Raw genomic sequence first — 24,395 nt, forward strand, 5'->3', positions numbered from 1 at the left:
ACGCCGCGTAACACTGCGCTCGAGCAAACCTTGAAGTTCCAAGGAATAAAAAGACAGCACTCGGGGGTACCTTGTCTCACACAGTAGTTTATTTACTACAAGCGCGCCACAGGCGCATTTCGGCTCTTAGCCTTCGTCAGTGTGTAATTTACACTCAAAAAACCGGTGCATGATATAGATTGCAAAAGTGAACAGGTTACACCTCTCAGTCGACATCGACAGAGGACCACAGTTTTCCCAGCCACCGCGGGCGCCATCTTATAACGGCAAAACTTATACAAACATTTGTATTCACCATGAATGTACTGCAACTAATCATACCTACAAATAGGTAAGCATGCATAGATGGGAGATGTTATACGCAATACTGGTGGATTGTTATACACTGTTTTGCTTTATCTGCACAAAACACAAGCAATGTAACATAAGCAAGCAAAACAAAGTTATTCAACTTTTTATCCCACTGCTGACCCAAGTGCTCTGGTGAAAACTGGACAAGAACCAATCTCCTTGCTATGTGGTACTCCTATTTGAACTCAGCCTCTATTGTACCTATATTTCCTCTCTTGAAGATCTGCATTCTTCTGTAGGTCGCTTCTGCATCTTGAATTAATTGCTTGTGTGTATATGAAAAGGCCATCTGATACAATTTCATCAGATAAGAGATTAGAACAGAGCATGGCCCCATGTTTGCCACGAGGTTCCAAGAAAAACAATCAAACATAAAACTGATGTCATAATTTGTCAGAGATCTAATTGCATACATTGCAGTACAATCTAAATGATGATCGTAAGATAAAGGTCAAATATTGTAGACAGAGCTTCATCTTGAAGTAATCTTTGCACATACAAGACCTACATTTCTGATGCATTGCCCTTGCAAGCACAAAGAGCAAGGGTGTTCATGGACAGGACTGGAAAGACTAACCACTCATTTGCCCGAATTACGTAAGAGTTTAATGTGGGTTTCATGAGTGAAAATTGAATGTTTCGGTGCACCAATGGGTGAGCCTCCATGCGAAGATTAGGGTATTTTGCCACACCCCTTTGCAACATAGAGCAAGGCTAATCTGAATATAAGAACAATGGTTACTTACCTGTAAACTGTGGTTATCCAGTATTGGTGTCTTTCACAGATTCACATGCTTGAATAATTCCCTGTTGTCGAAGTGGGAGTCCCACGGTACATAAAATAGTAGTAAGGAATATATATATATTTATATTTATATTTATGCAAATCCCTTTCCTCAAGGGAATGAGTAAGCACTCACGGACCGGTCTTTCCCAAAGTGCTTTATTTCTTTTCATTCAATCTCCAACACATAACACAAACCAACGCGTTTCGCAACAGAAGTTGCTTGTTCACGGCATATATATATATATATATATCTATATAGTACATGCATATATAGATATATACATAAGTATATAAATAGATATCAAAATATATCTAAAAGAAATAAAACCTTAAAGTACCATAGAACAACCTTAGCCCATAGAAAGCATAGAGGGAAAGTTCACTTTAGTAACATAGCCATGTCATTATAATAGTCCACATTCCAGCCAATCAGGCTGTAACACCCTCTAGAACCTTCTCCTCAGAAGCTCAAGCCCTCAGATTTTCGTAGCACAAAAGTGACCAAAGAGTGCAGGAGGAGAAGAGAGCCTCTGAGGGGAGGAAGGGTGGGTCGCATGTGAATCTATGAAAGACACCAATACTGGAGAACCACAGTTTACAGGTAAGTAACTATTGTTCTTCTCCAGTATTAGGGGTGTCTTTCATAGATCCACATGCTTGAATAAGAATAGAAAGCAGTACGCCATAATACTAGAGTCATAAAAGGCAAAAATAAAGAGGAATCATATCAATACACATTTGCAACATGTACATGAATGTACAATAAAACGTTTTATGACAGGAGGCGGGAAGCAACAGAGGCTCACCTTTATTTGAAAAGATTTTGCAGCACCGCTTGACCCTCAGCAGTATCCGCAGCGTTAGCGGTCTCCAGACAATAGTGCCTCGTGAACGTGCGCCTTCTGGACCACGTTACCGCCCTGCAGATCTGATGTAGAGGCACTCCAGCAAATAGGGCAGTAGTGGATGCTACTGCTCTCGTCGAGTGTGCTCGCACCGGAGCAGAAAGAGGCTTGCCAGCCCGTTGATGGCAGTAGGATATGGCAGAAGAAATCAAACGAGCGATGGTCTGTTTAGTGATGATGTCCTTTGCGCATCCGTCCATAAGCCACAAAGAGCTGGTCTGACCTTCAAAAGGCAGCAGTGTCTTGGATGCAGATTTTGAGGAATTGTTTCAATGTTTGGAAGGTGAGCCCACCATTCCAATGCGCCCTGGATGCAAGGGGTCAGGAAGACTTTGTCGTTGAATGTCTCTGAGACTTGCCGCCATTGTTTGTCCAATTCTTCTTGGAGGACTCGCATGTGTAACCTGCAATTGGGGATCAGCGGTATGCAGGACGAGGTCATGCCCAGAAAGGATTTTAACATTCGGACAGAAACTGACTTTCTTGAGCGTAGAAGAGCCACCAGTTTGGCAATGCGATCTTGGCGCTCCTGCGAAACAGGTTTCAAAAGGAGAGGGTACCCCACTTTCACCAGGGAACAGGGTAGGAAGACAGTTAGTCAAACGGGGGAATCCCTGGGGTCGGCTGGTCGACCGATAACTATTGGCCTTTCCTATTTAAGAGGAAAGAGGTCACAAAATGCAATGGGTATTTGAACAAATGTAAAAATAGGTTTCCACAAAGAAATAGAATCGTTAACAATCTATATTTATTAAAAGTACAATCAATCACGTAATAAAAACAAAGCAAATTCATACAATTTTCACAAAACAATTTAAAATCCAAGTAAAAGGTACCTTGGAGGGATAAAAATCAACAATGTTACACATACATGATATTACGATACACGAAAAGTGAAGACATAACTAAAGCATATTTACAAAAAATATACAGCAAAATACATATAATTACAAAAAACCCCTTAGTGCCTATGTGGCTCACCAGATATCTCTGCCACTCAACTAAACCAGATCCAATGGCCTGAACCAATTCTGTTACTATAAAGCTTTAGTGGAAAAATGAAATACCCATCTAAAGTTTTACCCGGCCCTAACTGGATTCTTTTAAACAAAAAACAGTGCGTCGACGCGTTTCGGTGCTGTACAGTTGATTTTGTGGCACCTTCCTCAGGACTTCTCTTTTCTGGGGTTTCAGGGAACGGATGGTTATCCCGTATCCTTAGGGTCGTGTGGGCGATGTACCGGGATGTGGTCTGCTTGATATCGCACTATGCTTCATCAAATTTTGTTCCTGAAGCCTTCTTTCTCCTAGCCTTGGAGCTCCTTGTCTTGGGGTTTCTTTTCTTCTCTCAAATGTCAGGCGTTTTCTCGATTTTCATGTATCTCAAGTAATTTTAAAACGTACTTTGAACGGGCATACAAAGTTGCTGGTCTATTCCAGAACCGGATATGTTCAGAATTTCGTAGTGGCCGTACTTCTGCCTCGTTCCTTCTCTCGCTATCAAACTGCGAAACAAACACCTTTGCTAGAGGTGTGTCTATTAATGCTCCTAGAAAGACTCTTTAATGTACTGGACAGACATGCGATTTCTCGTGGTTGATGGAAAGACTCAAGTCTTGGAAGACTGACAGGCAAGTCTGAGTGTGTTGTTCTGCTGCGAGAAATATTGGGGCCTTTATCAAGCAGTCATCTAAATAAGGGTAGATTTGTATGCCCTGTAGCCGTAGATAAGCCGCAACCGGAGCCATGATCTTTGTGAAGACCCTTTGCGCAGAACGAAGGCCGAAAGGCAGAACCTTGAATTGGAAGTGTTTCGATACTACTTTGAAACGGAGGTACTTCCTGTGTCTTTGATGGATTGGCACATGAAAGTATGCGTCTTGGAGGTCGATTGTGGAGAGGAACTCCTCGGCATTCAGGAACTGTAAGATTTCCAGCAAGGTCAGCATTCGAAATGTTTGGGACTTGATGAACTTGTTGAGGGCTAGGAGGTCTAAAAATCGGGCGCCACTCTCCCGATTTCTTCCTCATAACAAAAAATGCGTGAATAAAAGCCCGTCCCTTGTTGTAATCAAGAAACCACTTCGACTGCCCCTTTTTGGATCATAACTGCAACTTGTGCAAACAGTTCCTTCAAGTGTGCTGGAGGGGGACCAGAGGGAGGGCGGTTGGGAGGAAACTTGAGAAAATCGAGAGCGTGGCCTTTTGAGATGACATCCAAGACCCAACGATCTGAAGTTATTTTTGACCAACTGTAAAAGTTTTGGGAGATTCGACCCCCAATCTTCAGAGCAGGAAAAGACTTGGTCTTTAGAAAGTCATTGTTTTTTAGCGGTGGTCCCTCCTCTGTAGTTGGATTTTCTCTAATAAGGCCAGGAATCAGACTGCCTATTCTGATTTTGGTTGGAGTAGCGCTGCTTGTTTTCACCATAGGAGTGGTACTGGGAGGAGCCTGGAAAATTGGAGGATGTGCCCCTGCCACGTGCTCCACGAAATGGCCGCTTCCGGTACTGGAGAGATCCCAGGGCGCGAGCAGTGTTCGTATCTTTCTTGATGGACTCTAAAGCGTCATCCACGTGCTTGGCGAAGAGGGACTCTCCATCAAAAGGCAAATTGAGTAGCTTTGCTTGCACCTCAGGTCGAAAAGACGTAGCCTTAAGCCAGCCCTGCCTTCTTAAGACTGCCTTGTAAGATTTACAGGAGTGTAACCCATATACCAATTCAGGACTGGGTAGGTAAGGTGCAACAAAGAAACAATGTCCTGAGAGGTAAGGATATGTAGACAATTAAAGCATGCATGCCCGTAGCATTACTTGTAAAGAAAGAAGGAGAATATTCGTTAGTATGACAAAAGATAGTTAATCATCTTTATATTATAAGATTAGTTTCATGGTAGGATGTTATACAGTTAGAGACAGCACTGCATAAATTGAATTGATGACAACCATATAAAACTTGGTGCATAAAAGTGTACAACGTGAAGGTGGCGACGCAAGTGAAAAGTGAACAGCGTGGTCGGCGCACTGTGAATAGGGTGCAGATAATTTACAGTGAGTGGCTCGTAGGCGCATGAGACAACGTGATATCACAGTAGGCAGAGGTTCTTTCAATTAAATGTAGAGCCACAAAGGAGGAGTGCGCCTGTTATTTAGGCTGTTAGGTCGACGGCGTTTCGATCCACTTTAGTTTGGATCGTCATCAGGACTTGGTTGTCTGAGTTGGGGCGTGCTGGATGGATTCCGATAGCGTGGATCGTCTATTTAGCAAGCTTCCACGCATAGGAGGGGCCGTCTGTGGCAACTGGTGCAGGCCAAGTTAAGAATCGTCTGTAGACTGTATGTGGGCACTTGAGTAATCTGTGCCATGGATCGGCCCGACGCTTGCGGTTCATTCATGCTCCAGCACGGCGATTTATTCAGCAAACGTGCTTGAACACGGCTGATTCAACACGGCCGATCCAACGCCGGAAGAGACTGAGACCGCTTGCTGGTCTTCCTGCCTCTGGGGAGCCCCCCAGAGGCCTCAGCAGAGGCAGAGGTCCTTGCTGAAAGGTGCTGGCAGATGTCGCAGTCTTCAGGGACATGTGCCTCAGGGAGACAGATAATGCAGACTTCATGTGGATCACTCTTGGCCTTCTTCCTTCCACAGAAAGGGCATTTGTCGAAAAGAGCAGGCATTTTAGAGCCCTAAAAGCCTGAACAAACACACAGGAGAGAAGAAAAACACCAAGGAATATATATCTCAAACACTTTTTAGCAAAAAAGTGAACAAAATCCAATAAACCCTTGAAAAAGGGGAGAGCTCAATGCCAGGGTCCTGTTAGCAGGAGCCGGAAAAAAGAACTGAAAGTAAAAGGGACCTGCTGTGCATTCTGGGATACTGGGAGAAAGTTCTGGAAAGTTCTCTTAAAGGCACAGTATCCTATTGTAAGCCACATAATGGCAGCCTATGGGGCTTGTCTGTCCATGCCTTCCTCTCTATCATTCCAGAGGCTTTTACTGGTAGAGGCAAGTTTCTCTATGGATGAAACTGGGCAGGCTGTGTTGTGTGTGGTTTTTTTTGGTGGAATCTCTAGTTGAAGTACTGGACAGTGTAGCCTGTGGATATAGGCTGCATTATTTGTCTTTAATTCTCTCTTAGGTGTCTTGCAGTTCTGCATTTCTTGACAACTTAAGAGATTATTTTTGATTGCCGGGGTCCACGCACATGAGCGGGACTATTCACTAGATTATGACCATACACAGAGATCCCCTACTACAGAACTTGTTTTTACATAGAGCTTTATACCACACTTCTGCCTTTGCCAAGAGTTTAAGTAACAAAAATAATGTGATCATTTAAGATTTTCAAAACCACCTGGATGCAATGAGGACTTGAGCTTGTCTTTCATTACAATTATGAAAATCAGCATATTCTGTGTTAGAAGGCAGGACTAACAGCTACCACCTGAAATGTACTATTAAACAGAATAGCTGTTGAAGATGGACTAAGAAAATTACATAATAATCTGCCAATTCTAGCCCCAGTTCGAACTGTACTGTGCCACACACTTTCATTAGCAGAAAAAGGGGGAACCATCACCTTATAGTATTTCTTTTCACCTATATGGGTCTATGTCATAAACCTTATTATCTGGATTGGTTACACTGACAGCACTCACCAACATGGCTAAACAGTAACGGGCTATGAAGTTGTGAAAGGCTTTAAAGCAGTGGTAGTCACGTGCAAGGCTGTCAATAGCACGTGGTCAACATATTTAACAAAAAGTGCTTTTAAAAGGGAAAACTGAGAATATTTTCAACGTTTCCTGGTCAGCTAAACAGTTTAAATTCCACATAAAGGATTTTGGATTTTTTTAACTTTTCTTCTAGAGATTCAACTTCTATAAGAACCTTTAAATTGTTTGGCTTCCTAGCAATCTTTCACATTGTACAAATGTTTTTTAACTAATTAAAAGCACCGTTGAATACAGGTTTTAGGTAGATTAATTAAGACAAAATTCCACAGCATCCCACTGCTCCCTTTACGCATGCTCACAATGTTTAACATTTCACATGTGAGAAGACCACCAATTTAGAGCCGCGCTCTGAACAAAGATATGTAGAGTTTATGTCCTAATGAATGAACTTTCAAAGACCTGTGCAAATTCTAATTAATGCAATGCTTAGCAATAGTGTTGCATATGGTGTACTACAATAAGGAGGAAGACGTTTTCCTTGGCTGAAACTAAAATTAGATTAAATAAATCCATATTGAATATTAATTTGTTGTGGTGATGATGGTTACATGGGCCATCCGCACTTCAGTTTGCACTCTTCCTGCTAAACAGAACAAGCATTGGTGTTGGGACGGAAAAGTCCTCTGAATGGTAATGGACATGCACACCTGCCCTCAGTGCCCAACTGTACTGATGTTTGGAACCTTAATGCTGATTGTTGGTGTCATAGGCAAACATGGATCATGCGAGTATGTCATGACATCAACACGTCTCACAGATTGTGGCCGAGTTGGACCGGGAGAGGTGCCCAAAGTGCTACTCTCATAGTGTTGAGAGGCTATTGTATTCACCAGGAGTTAGGCAGCATGAGTGATGTGGTGGAAGCATAACATGTAGTGATTAGTGGAAGTGAACAGGTCCTTTCTGGGTCGAGTCTGGGCAGCGCATGCGCTGCTCCAAGGCATGCAGTATTGGAGTATGTCTTTGAAGCCTTGCCCACTCTCCACCCATATTTTTAATTGGCTTGTGTCATTGTCCTTCGTAAACGCTGGCTTCCGAGTGGTTATTTGGCTGTTAGTCTCTCCTTGGTTCATTCTTGCCTGCATTTCTTACCTCCCAAAATGACTGGACCTTTTACTGTTGTTGTTACATGGTCTGCTTTAAAGGTCAGTAAGCACTATTTTATTTAATGCTTATCCCCCATTCCACACACTACCTTGCAGCAGCCATGCGCTTTTATTTTAATTTTTACTAATGGCGGTCAGCTTTAACTATAGCGGCCACGTTAAAAAAAAAAATATTTTAGTAGTACAGTCCGCATTTAGCAGCAACGCTTATTTGTCTATTTTAGTGTACTAGCGTTCAAGTGGCGCTTTCACATTTATGGAGGTAGCGCCCCTTTCTTTACACAAACCGTGACTAGAGAAAGGTACACAGCTGACATTAAAGTGAAACCGCAGCATGGGTGCTTTTCTCCTAAAAACGGTTTGTCAACTTGACAAAACAGATGCTTTTTTTCACTTTAATGTAGGACACGTCCCTTTCTTTAGACTCTGCATATCTAAAGAAAGGGGCGCTGACTCCATAAATGTGAAAGCGCCGCATGGGCGCTAGTAAAAATTTGCAATGCAATAAGTCTCGCATTTGCGAACGTTTAAGTTATTGCATTGCCAATAGCTTAAACTCTTGTTAATGCGAGATCTATTGCACTACAAATGCTTGTTAATCAGTGGCACCTGAGTGAGGCCTACAGGCTCACTGATATTTAAGTCCTGCTGATCTGTGCTTGGTTCACCCTTGGCCTACATCGGTTTGTTGTAAAAGGCTGTGCAGCACAGGAGTGGTGTATCTGCCCTCGGTGTTGTATGCCTGGGAAATGTACAATGCAGAGATAATGCAGTACTGAGCAATGAGTGCATGGTTATTGCATGTGTTGAGTAGGTTTGCCTATGAGAGGTCCAGTACATGAAAGATACAGTGCTATGCCATATGTGTAAGTTGCATACGTGCACTGGCTGTATGTGGGACTGTGAATGGTACAATAAATGGTGGGCCCTGGGTTCTATTTTGGGAGACCCAAGCCTGCATGGTCAAAGTCGAAGAGGAAGTAGAGAGATCGCCCCCAGACATATTTGTGCATTGCTGGATAGGGCAGAGCTAGGCCTCCCCATAACACTTCCACAGGTGGTCTTTGATTTACTGAAGGGTCACAAGGAAGGGGCCTGGGCACATCTCAGGACGGAGATGGGGCTGATCAGAGAATCATAAGGAGTAGGGCTGGGGGCCATGGGCTAACAGTTTGATGCACATATCACTGTGGCTGACATCTAGTTGTGATGTTGCACAATTAAGGGTTCTGGTATTATGAATCCCTTTTTTTCCCGGTAGCGTAGAAAATGTCCGTTCCCTTCCTAGAGATATCACTGCCCCTTGATTGATATGACAAGAACAAGAGGGAGCTAATATATCCAGAAAAGGAGGGACCGAGAAGAACCATTGACAGTCCCAATCAGCATCCAACTAGGAGAAGGATGGGACATTGACTGGCGCAGGTGTAACATCTGCGGGTGCTGGAATCGATTGGTGTGTGGGAACCTGGAAGTGTGCGGGTTGAATATAACTACGCTTATACTTAGGTGTGGTATCAGTCCCCCTGACCTCTACTTGCTTCTGCGTTTTTAAAACGTTAAGTTCAGTGAGAAGCCTTTGGATTTCTCCCTTTACTAATTTGAGTTCTGTTTGGAGGTTAACTACTGCTGCGGCTAGTTCCCTCATAATAGACTCTGTAGTCTCAGGAGCCATGGCTTCATCCATTCTGGCTGACTGGTCTTGGCTCAGGGGGAAATATTTCCGTGGGCTTGGCTTTCTGTCTCAAAATTAAGGGTTCTGGTATTATAAATCCCTTTTTCCCACGGGAGCGAAGAAAATATCTGTTCCCTTCCTAGAGATATCACCACCCCTTGATTGATATGACAAGAACAAGAGTGAGCTAATATATTCAGAAAAGGAGGGACCAAGAAGAACCATTCACAGTCCCAATCAGCAGCCAACTAGGAGAAGGATGGGTCCCACCGGAATATGGAAGCGCTAGGGAGAGATAGAAAGACAAATAATGCAGAACACTATAACAATTACACAAAATTGGCCCTCTCCAGGTATTGTGCACCCTTCCACTTACTTGTACTCTGGGATTTATAGGTAGCGATGGACTTCTTCAATTGTAGTGCTCACATAAGCCTTCAGCAAATTCACAAAGTTCAAAGGCAGGAGTTATTTGGGAGTTGAAAGAACAGCCCAAACAAAAATAATCACTCAAGAACTTGTTCTTCGTACATGAAGAACCGCACTCCAGCGCTTCAGGAAAATCAGAAAGAGATTGTCTCCCAAAACATACACTAATTATCCAAGCACAATAGCGCCATCTTGAAGAACCTGGTCACCCTTCAAATCTGGGATAACTAAAGTAAAGAAGACAGCAGAGCCATTAACCACATGGAGCAGCCGTGTAAAATAAAAGGTGGGGCGTCCCCCGCAAGCCTCAGCAAAAGGCAACAGTCTAAACAAACGCGGACTCGCGTTGAGTAAAATGAAAAGAATGACGACCATGCGTGTCCCCCAGAGGCAGGACACCTCTGCGAGGAAGGACAACCTTGCACCCAAAAAGGTCGTGAATAGGGCAGCCCGAGCACGAGACAAAAGCGTCTCCGGGGCTGGCTACAATCCCAGCAGCGGCGGAAGGTCAGAGACCGCCTTTAAGGGAGGGAGGAAAAGTTTGACAGAACATCCTGAAGCTTCTCACCGATAGAGGGAAAGGAGTGCTCGGGAAAGCGCCTCTAACAGATCTGAGGCACAGGAATCCAAACAAGAGGAATCACAAGCATCCAAACAATTCTGCAGACACAAGCAGGAATCCAAGAATCACGGGAGCTAAGCAGGATCCAAACAAGGAAGCCAAGCACCTGAGGCCGGTCTCAGCTGGCTTAAATCCCCATCATCAGCTGACCTGCCTTCAGAGCAGCAATGGGAGAGTGCACAATCCCCGCCTATCTCTAAGCCTGCTGGGAGATGGAGTCCGCTCTCCACACTGGACGACTGACTCCTAACATGTGAACTCTAGTCACGCCCATGGCCTGTGTTGTGGGACTATCAACTTTGGAGTCGCTCCTGTTTTGACAGACTTCTTTTTAAGAGGACAAGAGGCAGAGGAGTGGACAATTAAAAAGAAATAAAAATCCTCAAATACTCAGACCCTAAATCACATTTGGTGTCTGGAAATGGACTATAAAAAGGAGAGTTTGAGACCTCAAAAATGGTCATCTGCCAAGCAATCAGACAGACTCTGTCAGGTGGGAAGGCTCTGCAAGACTTCTGCCTGTGACCAGGACTAAGGGTCAGGGCCTACTAGTCTGTGCTCGATGAGGGAACATCGCCCAGGGAATCCAATACCACCTGTCCTGCAGCCTGGAGCACCATAGCCTGCTTGCTTGCCAAGATTAGTATGCCCTGTGAAAAAGAGGAGCGTGTTGGAGGGGGTAGGTCCAGTCGGGAGCCCTGTTGAGTGGATTCCCTCTGTGAGGTGTGACGAAATGGCTGCTGCACTAATTGGGGCGTTGCCAGTAGACAGGACAGAGTCGGGGACCTCTGTATGCTAGGGGAGGGCCGCTGCAAAGTGAGCCATGTGCCACGCTGAACCGATCTAGCCACAGCCAGTGCATAGAGCCGAGTGGGCAACCCCATATGCTGGTAGTGGTGCAGTGAAAAAGACTGCCATGTAAGGACTGTAGCTGGACGCGAACCTGTATGTCAAGAGGGGCCGCTGACTAAGATTTCCCCGAGCCGACCGGCTGGTATCCAAAGTACTGTGAGATACGGTGACCCCGTATATGCTGCGCGTGGGTGTCACTGGGAGCAACGAGAACTGCAAACTGAACTGCAATGCCCCACTGGAGAAGTGAGGATGCTAATGGGAGCAAATGCGCACCATCACCCAGATGGTGGACCAGGAAAAGGATCAACGCAACCACCCTCTATCAAGAGCCAAAACGGACAGTTACCCAACAGGAGGAGCCATAGAAAACATCCGGTTGCTTCAGGTGCGCAACCATGCATAAGGGACTCTGCATATGCAGAGTGCAGTTACCTGGGCTGCATGCAGCAGACTCACCTGAATTTAGCTGCTTTGAGCACATGCGGACGGGACATACTCAAGAAATTCAGAAACTCCACGGCTGCTGGTGCAGGTAGGCCTGATTCCAGGCCTCTCAGCCTCTGAGGAACTTGCTGCTACTTAAGCACAGTAGCGCTGGAACACCATTGACTTTCCATTAGAGTTAAAGTGGACTTTTGAGACTTGGCCAGCTGGTGGGAAACACCAAGAAAGCTACAAACAGTGAATGAGGAAAACCCACTATCGATAGAGTGGGACAGGGAATCGCCATAGAAACATTAGAGCCCTGGCCAGAAAGGGGGTTGGCTCTGAGTAATTGTTTGTTAATTTTGTATTACTCTCCTCTTTGTTGGTAGCAGTAGAAAATAAAACACCTTTTTCTTATCAGGTGAGTATTTGGCTTGGCAATGATTTATTGATGCTGCCACCCACATTTGGAGTTGTAAGCCCGTGTTCACTCTCCAGTACCTACATCTGAGAGGGAGCTTTGGACTGCTCGGACCACACTAACCGTGAGAGTCAAGTGCTGAAGGGGCACTTTGCCCAGTTGCTCAGAATCCATACTAGATTGGGCCCCGGGTCATCAATAGTAAAAGGCTCCAAACCACATGATTGGGCCCAGTAACCCGTGCTTGTCCTGTGTCTCTCTGAAATGGGTTCTGATGATCAGCAAAGCCATTACATCTGGCCATTTCATAATGAAATAACTACTTCTTTAATTGTGAAGTCTGTGTGTCACTGTGTGAAAATGGGTGGAGGAATGATTGAGCATATGGACAGAGGAAGGATTGATTGCGTGCATGGGTAGACGAAGAAGTGAGAAAGGGCATTGCTGGGAAGTGCATGGATGGATGCCAGGAGGATGGTTACTGAATGACAGGGAAGATGAATGCATAGATGGATGCGGACAGGTTACAGCAATTTTACAAGCTGAAGCCTCAAATTGCAGTAGCAAAAACATGGCAATGGAAGCATTACACCAGGGCTGTGCCTCCTCGTAAAGTATGAGTGTTTTTACAGTTAAAGTATTCACTAAAGCAATACAGAAAATCTGCTACTTGCTCAGTTCTAAGAGGAAAGCCATCACAAGCTGTAAATTGCCATTGACACAGTAACAATTCATTAATCTATTCAAAGATCATCCCCGTACTATTGAACCTGTGCCTTGGTGCATACAAAAGGCAACCTGACTTTTATGATTAACCAGCTGGTATACATTCTTTTAAGAAAACAAGTAAAAGGAAAAAAGCTATTTGAGGTTTTTAGCAGATAATAAATAATACTGTTTTAGACATTGAGGCAGGGTTAGCACCAATGAGTTCTTAAATGCAAGTGGCATCAATAATAGTTGACGTTTTTTAAGCAGAAGTAGGGACTGTTTGTGAGCATGCTCTGCATTCCATTTTGAGCCGGTCCTATTTCTGCTCCCTTTGTTTGGAAGCAAGTTCCATTTTGCACATCGCTATCGGGTCAGCATGACACAGATACGTTTTAATTCGGGACCACTTATCTATTAAGGTAAAACCCACCATCGGCACCGATAATTTCTCTCTCTTTTGCCGAATAAACGCTCCTCATAACCGTTTTGTTTCGTGCCGGCCCATCAAGAGTGGGCCAAGAAAAGGGATGTGTCCCAAAAGCGAGGTTTGACATTTTAATTTGCACTAGAAAGTTTGCTCTCAGATACAGAAAAAAACAACTCAATGGAATAGCATCAAATTTGGCACAAAGTGAGAACTTTACTCAGAAAGCATGCTTTTTTAGGTCTCGCCTTTACCATTCCGCAGGAATGGGAAATGGGGAGAATTCAAGTCGGCTATTTTCTCTTCAAACTAAGGGCTTTCAGCCGCGGTTTTCTTTCAGTTCACGTGAATCACGTGAGCAAACATGCACGAGCATTCACGGCCAGGGCTTCTCCTCCCCTAGCAGCACTCCTCCCACACCAGCAACTCCCCCCCCCCTCCCACACCAGCACCTCCCCTCTCTCTCCAAACACAGCATTCCCCTAGCAGCACTCCTCCCACACCAGCAACTCCCCCCTCCCACACCAGCACCTCCCCTCTCTCTCCAAACAAACACAGCCTTCCCCTAGCAGCACTCCTCCCACACCAGCAACTCCCCTCTCCCACACCAGCACCTCCCCTCTCTCTCCAAACAAACACAGCCTTGCCGTAGCAGCACTCCTCCCACACCAGCAACTCCCCCCTCCCACACCAGCACCTCCCCTCTCTCTCCAAACAACTCCAGTGTCTGCCTTTCAGCCAAGTGCGACTTCTCCTCCCCCCTAATTACATCCCTGCTGTTATGGCCGAAGTAACTCTTCGATTCGTTTTTGTGCAGACTCGTTCTATATCTCCTGCAACTCCCCCCGCACGTCTTGTAGCCTCATACCGCCGATGTAACTTCGATTAATTTTTGTGCAGACTAGTTCTATATCTCCTGAAACTCCTCCCGCACGTCTTGTAGCCTCATACCGCCGATGTAATTCTTCGATTTCATGCTACAATCCGCGTATCTATCCCCAGGCCAAGAGTGTCCCCTTCACCCCGATACTTGCGGTACTCCGAAAGTCCCTTCACCCAACCTCCCCTTGAGACCACAGCATCCCCTTGAAGTGCTGATCCTCGTCACTTCATCTATTCTTGCACTGGTGTCCGCATTACCCCGTGTATTCTCGATGAGCCAATGCATCACTGCATCTGTCAAAGTGCATGTAACGTCCTCTCACCCTGGGCACCCTGCATCCACTCTACTACGGATGTACCCGATGGTCCCAAAAACTCAGGTACACCTGCATCGTCGTATCACTGGGAGCCTATGCACTCCCGTACTTCTGCGGCTAACCCACGCTAAGCTAGCACTGCTGCATGTCCCATGAATCACCAGCATTTTCTGTATCCTCAGCGGCCAAACCCCTGTCCCCCGACAGCCATGCACCATCTATAACCCACAGTGCACTGTGCACATGGTGACCCTGGACAGTTCTGTTCCTGGTATTAAGCGCCCCTGTATGGATCTCACGTGTACCATATGTGCCCGTAGTGCACCATTTCTCACTATCCATCCGCCCCCGTTCTATTCTACTCCATGTACATGTAGCACCGACGGCCCACCCCCTCCCTCTCCAGCGCCTGCCTTCCGTGACTCGCATTAGATCATCAGAGGCAGCCCAGCCCAGCAGGCAGCCCACCCTCCTCCCTCTTCATATGGGCAGCCCACCCCCTCCCTCTCCAGCGTCTGCCTTTCACCCAAGTGCGACTTCTCCTCCCCCCTAATTACATCCCTGCTGTTACGGCCGAAGTAACTCTTCGATTCGTTTTTGTGCAGACTCGTTCTATATCTCCTGCAACTCCCCCCGCACGTCTTGTAGCCTCATACCGCCGATGTAACTCTTCGATTAGTTTTTGTGCAGACTAGTTCTATATCTCCTGCAACTCCTCCCGCACGTCTTGTAGCCTCATACCGCCGATGTAACTATTCGATTTCATGCTACAATCCGTGTATCTATCCCCAGGCCAAGAGTGTCCCCTTCACCCCGATACTTGCGGTACTCTGAAAGCCCCTTCACCCAACCTCCCCTTGAGACCACAGCATCCCCTTGAACTGCTGATCCTCGTCACTTCATCTATTCTTGCACTGGTGTCCGCATTACCCCGTGTATTCTCGATGAGCCAATGCATCACTGCATCTGTCAAAGTGCATGTAACGTCCTCTCACCCTGGGCACCCTGCATCCACTCTATTACGGATGTACCCGATGGTCCCAAAAACTCAGGTACACCTGCATCGTCGTATCACTGGGAGCCTATGCACTCCCGTACTTCTGTGGCTAACCCATGCTAAGCTAGCACTGCTGCATGTCCCATGAATCACCAGCATTTTCTGTATCCTCAGCAGCCAAACCCCTCTCCCCCGACAGCCATGCACCATCTATAACCCACAGTGCACTGTGCACATGGTGACCCTGGACAGTTCTGTTCCTGGTATTAAGCGCCCCTGTATGGATCTCACGTGTACCATATGTGCCCGTAGTGCACCATTTCTCACTATCCATCCGCCCCCGTTCTATTCTACTCCATGTACATGTAGCACCGACGGGCCATTTGATTTCTGTCACACTATCTACCCTTCATATATTATTTCTTTGGTGTAGACCCCCCCCCCCCTACTCTGTCTTTGGTACTGCTTTCATCTACTCTGGTGTGGCCACCCATGTACTCTATCTTTGTTGCAACCACCCAGGTATTCTCCTGTGCAGCTACCCATGTGCTGTAGTGCATTCGGTCTTTGGTGCAGCGACTTGTGTACTCTCCTGTGCAGTCACCTCATGGGCTCCGTTCTGGTACAGCCCCCATCTGCTCTGCCTCCAGTGTGTTCACTCGCGCTCTGATTATTATCATTAGGAAATAAATTTGATGGTGTGCAATTTATTGACTTCACAGACACCAGAACAACCAAGGTTATGGTTTATACTTCTACCCAGCACATTAATGCTCACTGAATAGCAAACCAAGTTAAGTGCTTTAAAAAAAATCTTTCACTGACTGAAAAACCAATGACAACAAAAATCAGGCTCTAAACTAAAATCCGAAGGAGTCTCATCTGGTTCCAAATTCTGTTTTCAAATGCACAAGGTAAAAAAAAACAAAAAAACAACCTTTACTTCGCACCAGGAAGATGGTGAGAAACAAATATCAATCTACTACTCCATAGAAGCCATTTTAGCACCTATGTATTCATTCCTTTATTGTCCGAGTTCATATTGCACTCTCCTTATACCTTTGACCTTCAATTCCAGCAGTGGCACACTAACATGCTGTTGTCAGAGTAACTACCAGTGGGCCAGAGCCTATCCGACGTACAGCATCTCGGATAGCTTTATCAGGCATGGAAATGAACTTCAAAAACTGCGAGTTACCCACGCCGGAAACATACCCTGAACGCCACTCACACATGCAACGCCACTCACACATGCAACGCCACTCACACATGCAACGCCACTCAACCACGCAACGCCACTCAACCACCACACATGCAACGCCACTCACACATGCAGCGCCACTCACACATGCAGCGCCACTCACACACGCAACGCCACTCACACACGCAACGCCACTCACACACGCAACGCCACTCACACACGCAACGCCACTCACACACGCAACGCGACTCACACACGCAACGCCACTCACACACGCAACGCCACTCATCCACGCAACGCCACTCACCCACGCAACGCCACTCAACCACGCAACGCCACTCAACCACGCAACGCCACTCAACCACGCAACGCCACTCACACATGCAACGCCACTCACACATGCAACGCCACTCACACATGCAACGCCACTCACAACCACGCAGTGCCACTTTTACCCACACAGCGCCACTCACACCCACGCAACGCCACACTCACCCACGCAACGCCACACTCACCCACGCAACGCCACACTCACCCACGCAACGCCACTCACCCACGCAACGCCACTCACCCACGCAACGCCACTCACCCACGCAACGCCACTCACCCACGCAACGCCACTCACCCACGCAACGCCGCTCACCCACGCAATGCCGCTCACCCACGCAACAACACTCACACATGCAACGCCACTCACCCACGCAACGCCACTCACTCAAAGCCACTCACACCCACGCAACGCAACTTTCACCCACACTGTGCAGTGCACAATAGTTCTCGCAGTAGGAAAGTTGGAGCTATTGGTTTTGTAAATGACAAAGCCCTTTATGTTTTTAAAATGAAAACAAAAATAAAAGGCATTGTTATTTGCAATTGTAATAGCTCCAACTTTCCTACTGCGAGACCTATTGGCAACGCCAGTGCTTGTGTGATTTGGTGTGAATCAGTCTGGAGAAAATGTTGTGACTGCCATTATAGGACTCAGAGACTTGCTCCCAGAGCCCTGAAAAAAGTGCAAAAGGACACTTAAGGCAGGACGACCACACACCGACCCCCCCATGCCCATGTGGGGTTCCCAGTGGAAACAATAGCTTAAAATGGTTTTAAAAAACCCAAAACATTTTTGGCCGCTGAAAACACAGTACCCAGCTTGGCCACATGTGTATTAACAGTAATTCTGTACTGTACATGACTTAACACCCAACTTTCTTTTTTTTGTAAGGGTTTACGGAGTAACATGAATAAATAGCAGTGTCATCGATGACGTCAACAATGATTTAATCAGTGATGTCATCAAAGATGTCATTTGAGATGTAAACAGTGATGTTATCACTGATGTAATTTAACATGTTATGTAATGCATGACATCATAAGCAGTGCATGCCAAGGGTGCAAGCTATAGTTGGGTCACTAAACTGTAAATAGTAAATCTCATTGTTTTTTAAAATTTTTGGATGTTCATGCTTAGTTGTTTGTTGTAGCAACTGCCACAAGACAGCAATTCCGCAAGCTCAGACTTTCATGCGATATGGGGCATTTCTGAGTAAGAGACACCATTGCTAAAACAGCTTATCTGTAAACATACCTCGTTCTTCCTGATCTTTGAAGTGCCACCAGTACCCTTTGGAAGGGTGGTACCGGCAGTAGGACATGGCTTCATCAAAGGCTGACTGGATACCATGTACGGCACTAAGCTGCAGAAGCACAAACCAAATGTAAGAACACTAAAGTCCACAAAACAGCAAAAAACGCATACCGATATCAAACATACTGTACAAATCAAATCTATTGTAAACAGAATCTAAGAATGTCCTAGTGTGTCCCACTTATTACCAGTCAGGCTAAATGTTACACACAGAACGACAGTGACTGGTATTCCCCAGTTCCAGAGACCAGTCATTTAAAATCTCAAAGAACTTTAGTACACAAATATGAATTTTAGATCCTAATACGAGCATCTAAGGTAGTAGTTAGAACATTTGCATCATATCGTTTAGCAAATACAATACCTGCTTTTCTATAAAATATTTTCCATATAAGTACCAAAAGGCAGACACAAGTAGAAGCTAATATTATTCACAGTACCACATACTGCTGGGACCTGAGCCTGATGCAGAATGAGAAAACATCCAATGGAAGCAGAAATCGTACACCTTTATGAGGATGTTCAAATGTATATAATAGAAAACAAGTCTTTCTAGTTTGGAGTCAGGAAAGTATAGTTTCTTACCTGTCGGTGTAGTTTTTCAGCTTGAAGACTTTCTGGAATCACCATGCTGTGCATTATTCTGCTATCTAGTGGTTGGGTCTGGAATTGTAGGTTTTTTTTGTGGCCCAGGTGGGCGTTGACATAGCACCATTTGGTGTCCTCCGGAAGCTCCAACCTTTGGTCGCCATCTTCGGATTCTTTTTTCTTGTCTTGTGTTACTCTTGTTTTTCCTCTCATTTGTTAAAGTCTTTCTACAGTTTTAACACCTTTGCTCCCGTCTCATCTTTCTGGCGGAGGAGGGAGGGTTCGCTAGTGAATCCAGAAAATCTTCAAGCTCCAAAACTACACTTACAGGTAAGAAGCTATACGATTTGCAGAGTAAATCTTTCTGGATTCACTATGCTGTGCATAGACTTTGTAGCGGTTTGTATTTATTGTGGTGTTTGGGTGGAAGATGAGGACTGGTTACTGAATATGTGTTGTAAGACCTTCAGTCCCACTTGCGCTTCTTTGTTCATTTGGATATCTACACAGTAGTGCTTGGTGAACGTGTGCACTGAAGACCATGTTGCAGCTTGGCAAATGTCTTGAATTGGTGTGTTAGCTAGAAACGCAATTGTTGCTCCTTTCTTCCTTGTTGGGCGAGCACGAGCTGCTCCTTGTAACAGTGGTCCTGCTTGTTTGTGGCATAGCTGTATGGTTTGTGCAATTCACCGTGCAATAGTATTTTTGGTAACTGGCGGTCCCAAAAAAACTGCTGCCAAAGGAAACAAAGAACTGCTTTGTCTTTCTGCACTCCTTTGTCCTTTCTATATAGTGCATTATAGCCCTCCTTGCGTCCAGTGTGTGTAGCACCCTTTTTGTGCTTGTTGTTGGTTTTTGAAAAAAAACTAGGTATTTGGATTGTTTTGTTGATGTGGAACCGAGACACCACCTTTGGCATGAAGTGTGGGTCTGTTCTCATTACAATCCTATCATTGTGTATTTGCAGGTAGGGCTCTTGAAGTGTTAGCGCTTGCAGCTTACTTACTCTTCGTAGTGATGTGATAGCCACTAAGAAGGCGGTCTTAAGCCTGACCATGTGCAGTGTGCCTTGTGAATAGGCTCAAATGGTGCCTTCATCAATTGAGTTAGCACTACGTTGAGGTTCCATGCTGGTGCTAGCATTTTGCTTGGAGGTGCGATTCTCTTAGCTCCTTCTAGAAATATTTTTACAACTTTGGAGGTGAAAAAACTTTTCCCTGTTTCTCCTCTGGTGTAAGCCACTATCGCCGCTAAGTGCACCCTTAGGGATGTGTAGCTTAGTTTACTTCGTAGTAGATGCGTTACGTATTTTAGTACTGTTGATTCCCTTGTGATTTTCTTTTGCAGTTTCTCTCTAATGCACCGTTCGGAGAATCTTTTCCACTTTACTACGGAGCACTTTCTTGTGGTAGGTCTTGTTGCCTCCCTGAGCACTGCCATTGTGCTTGTGGGTAGTTTGAGGTGTGCAAACTCTAGGTCTTCAGGAGCCATGCCGCTAGGCTGAGGCTCTCTGGCTCTGGGTGTAGCACCTTTCCGTTCTGCATTGTTAACAGGTCCCTTCTTTTTGGGAATCTGTGTGCTGGTGTTTGCGCCATTTCCACTATTAGTGTGAACCAGGACTGTCTGGCCCACTGCGGTGCTATTAGTATTAGCGACATGTTGCTGATCCTGCATTTGCTGAGTAACCTGTGTATCAGTGGTATCGGGGGAAAAGCATATGCAAATGTCTTTGACCAACTTATCCATAGCCCATTCCCTTGTGAGCAATGGTCTGGTTGTCTGGATGCAAAGTGTTGGCATTTTGCATTTTGGTGTGTTGCAAATAGGTCTATTTGCGGTGTACCCCACTTCCGGAACACTTTCTGTATTTCCTGTTGGTTGATCTCCCATTTGTGGGATGCCGACGTCTGCCTGCTGAGTCGGTCTGCTTCCACATTGTCCTTCCCTTGGACATGTATGGCTAGTAGGTCTATTTTTAGTGGAATGGCCCATGTCCATATTTCCTGTGATAGCCTGGATAGTGCTACTGATTGTGTTCCTCCTCGTTTGTTGATGTAGAACATGGTGGTTGTGTTGTTCGTAAAGCTCCTTCTGGAAGGTTTTCAAGGCTAGGAACACAGTTATTAGTTCTAGGTAGTTGATGTGCTTGACCTCATCCTGCTGCGACCATAACCCCCTCACCTTGAGTTTGTTCATGTGCGCGCCCCACCCCAGCTGGGAGGCGTCTGTTGTGATGGTCACGGTTGGAGCTGGTTGTGTGAATGGTTTTCCCTGTGATAGGTTTTTCTTGTTCCACCACGCTATTTCCTGATGCACTGCGTGTGTGCGACAACCACTAGATCTTCCCAACTCCCTGTTGCCTTTGAGAATTGCTGCTGTATCCATTCCTGGAATGGTCTCATGTGGAGTCGAATATTTGGGATCAGGTGTTCGCATGACGCCATCATTACCTCTTAGTTTGCTCACTGTCCTCACTGTCAGTACTTGCCCCTTGCGGTACAGAAATGTTTCCTTCAGTATTGCCAAAATCCTCTTTGAGCTGGGGAACACCTTGCTTTGTATGGTGTTGATCTCTGCCCCTAAGAATATCTTCACCTGTTCTGGTTCTATTGCCGACTTTCCCCAATGGATTGAAAAACCTAGTTGACTTAGTGTATCACCTGCTGGATGTGCTGTTTGCACTGGCTGTAGGAGCTTGCTTTCACAAGCCAGTCGCCGAGGTAGGGGTATAAATGTATTCCCTGACTCTTTAGGTGCACTGCTACTGCTTCTAGGCATTTTGTAAGCACCCTTTTTGAGCCCGAATGCGAGCACTGTGAACTGGTAGTGAGTCTTGCTGATCACAAACCTTAGTGAGCGTTTGTGTTGTTTGTTGATGGGGATGTGTAACTACGCGTCCTTTAAATCTATAGTTGTCATGTAATCCCCTTCCTGTACCTGGGGTATTATTTCTTTCAGAGACGTCATTTTGAATCTTTGAGCCCTTATGAACTTGTTTAAGAACCTTAGGTCCAAGATAGCCCTTAGCGTTTTGTCTACCTTTGGTACAAGGAAGTAGTTAGAATAAACTCCCTTGTTTCTTTCCGTGCATGGTACTATCTCTATTGCCTCATTGTTGAGCAGTTCCTGTGCCTCTAGTATCAAGAGTGAAAGATATTTAGCAGAGTGTGACTTGTTGCTTGGCTTCTTGTTTGGAGGTTGTTTTATTAGTTCTATACAGTATCCATATTGTATGATGTTTCGTATCCATTTGTCCGTTGTAACATTCCATTCTTGGAGGAAGTTCCTTATTCTGCCTCCTACTGGTGTTATATGTTCGGGAAACTGCTTGTCTTGTGAAAACTGTTGTTGAATCTTTTTCTCTTTGGATGCCCCCCTTGAGGTGTTATCTGGGTGGGCGTCTGACTTTTGGCGAAGTCACTTGAAGGTTGATTGTTGCCCTCCTCTCCATGCCTGTCCTCATCTGTTCGAGCAGCCTCGAAAGGACTGGTCCAGTGACCCACAGTTCTGCTGCTGTTGTCCCTGGCCGTTTCCTTGATAATCGTGTTGGAAGGTTTGGTGAGAGGTACTTGGCTGGTTGCCTCCCCTACCATTTGGCCTTCTTGAGGGCGTACCCCTTCTCATTCCTCTGAACTGCAGTGATCCCATGGACTTTGCAGTTTCGTTGTCCTTTTTGAGTTGTTAACTTTTCGTAGACTGGCATCCCAAAAAGTTGTTCTCCGTTGAAGGGCATGTTCAGGATGTTATTCTGTACCTCAGACTTGAACCCCGAAATACACAGCAATGCGTGCCTTCTCTCTGTTACTCCGATAATCATCTGTCTTCTGGACGTCTCCGCTGCTTCCAAGGCCGACTTTAAACATGTGTTCGCCATGTTTTCCCCTTGCTCTACAAGGTGGGTTGCCCTCTGCTGGTACTGTTCCGGTAGGTGCTTCAGGCGTTGCCCTACTTCCTCCCAGTGCTGGTATGCATGCCTGTTGATTAGGGTGTTAGAGTTGGCGATGCACCATTGGATTGCCGCACTTCGTTCTACCTTCCTCCCTGTGGGGTCCATTCTCCTACTCTCCTTGTCTAGAGGTGGTCCTGCATTTGTGGGCACGTTGGCCCTTTTCCTAGCCATTGCAGTAATGATTGAATCGGCTGGCACTGTTCCTTGAATGTATGCAGGGTACTTTGAGGAGTGCTTGTACTGCTCTGTTCTTTGGGTTACAGATTTACATATAGCTAGTTCCTTGAAAGCCTCTGACCTGGTCCAGCACATTAGGGAGCATGGGCAGGAATTTACTTCTTGTTTGTGTGGGTAAGAGTCTCCAGGAGAAAGCAAGCCTTGGGTTTCTCCTCCTCCAATTTTACCCCATATGTTTGTGCAGCATTCTTGACCACCAAATATTAGATCCCTATATCGTCTGGTGGCGAAGGCCTCGAAGGGTATGTGTCTACCCCTTCTTCTGGCATAACGGTGTCGAGATCATGCCACTCCAAGTCTTGCGCCTCCGAGGACGTTAAGTCCTGGTAGGTTAGCTGTTCCTCCTCGCCTTCTCCCTCAAAGTAATATAGGGCTTATCCTTCCTGTTCTTCGACCGCTTCAGGCAATTTTGGCGGTTCAGGGTCTTTGAAGTCCCTCGCGATCTCGGCCGGAGGCTTCGGCGCGATGGTGTACCGACTCATCTTGTCGTCGAAGTCCTTCTTCCGCTGCAGGATGTTCGCCATTTTGGCCTTGAGTCTCCTTTTCTTCCTTTCCATCTGTTCGGGTTTGAGCGCTTTGTACTCGTCGACATCGAAGCAGACCCTTCGCTTCTCGGCGTTGAGGAGTCCTTTTTGGGGGCTTCCTTCAACGATCTTGATTTTTCGTGGGTCTTTGCCGTCCGGGAGTCCGTTTCGAAGGATCCGCTGGGCACTTTGTCCTTGGGTGCAGTTGCTTTCGTCGAGATTTGACAGCACTGTTCCCTCAAGGACTTTGTCTCACTCTTTCGAGTTTCGGTCGAGTGATTTAGGGTCGTCGACTCGCTTACCTCCTTCGACGTTTTCTTATGGACTTCAATGACCATGCAGTCCTCAGGTCCTTCGGTGATGCCGTCCTCCTCTCCATTGGAGAGGCCCAAGTCTTGGAGCGATGGAGGTGGCCCCGCCGTGTTTTGGTTCGCCCTTCTCTGCCTCTCCCTTACTCGGAGGGTCTGGGGTGTGAAGACAGAGCACGCATTGCAGTCCTCGCTGTTGTGGTTGAGTGCAGGCAGAGGTTGCAGACTGGATGCTGGTCCTTCTGGGCGTATTCGTGGTGGCAATTGGTGCAAAACTTGAAGGTGGTTTTGTACATT

The 24,395-nt window shown here is 46.0% G+C and overlaps 1 protein-coding gene across 1 annotated transcript in view; it reads right to left on the reverse strand.

The window, feature by feature from the left end:
- Window positions 1-24,395, reverse strand: part of MED6 (mediator complex subunit 6) — a 123,792-nt gene that overhangs the window by 15,260 nt on the left and 84,137 nt on the right. The window contains exon 5 of the mRNA XM_086937191.1: window positions 18,433-18,541. Coding sequence (XP_086793317.1) covers window positions 18,433-18,541 — 109 coding nt within the window. The remainder of the gene's footprint in view (window positions 1-18,432; window positions 18,542-24,395) is intronic.

This window comes from Lissotriton vulgaris, chromosome 9 (genome assembly GCF_964263255.1).
Source record: "Lissotriton vulgaris chromosome 9, aLisVul1.2, whole genome shotgun sequence".
Taxonomy (NCBI): domain Eukaryota; kingdom Metazoa; phylum Chordata; class Amphibia; order Caudata; family Salamandridae; genus Lissotriton; species Lissotriton vulgaris.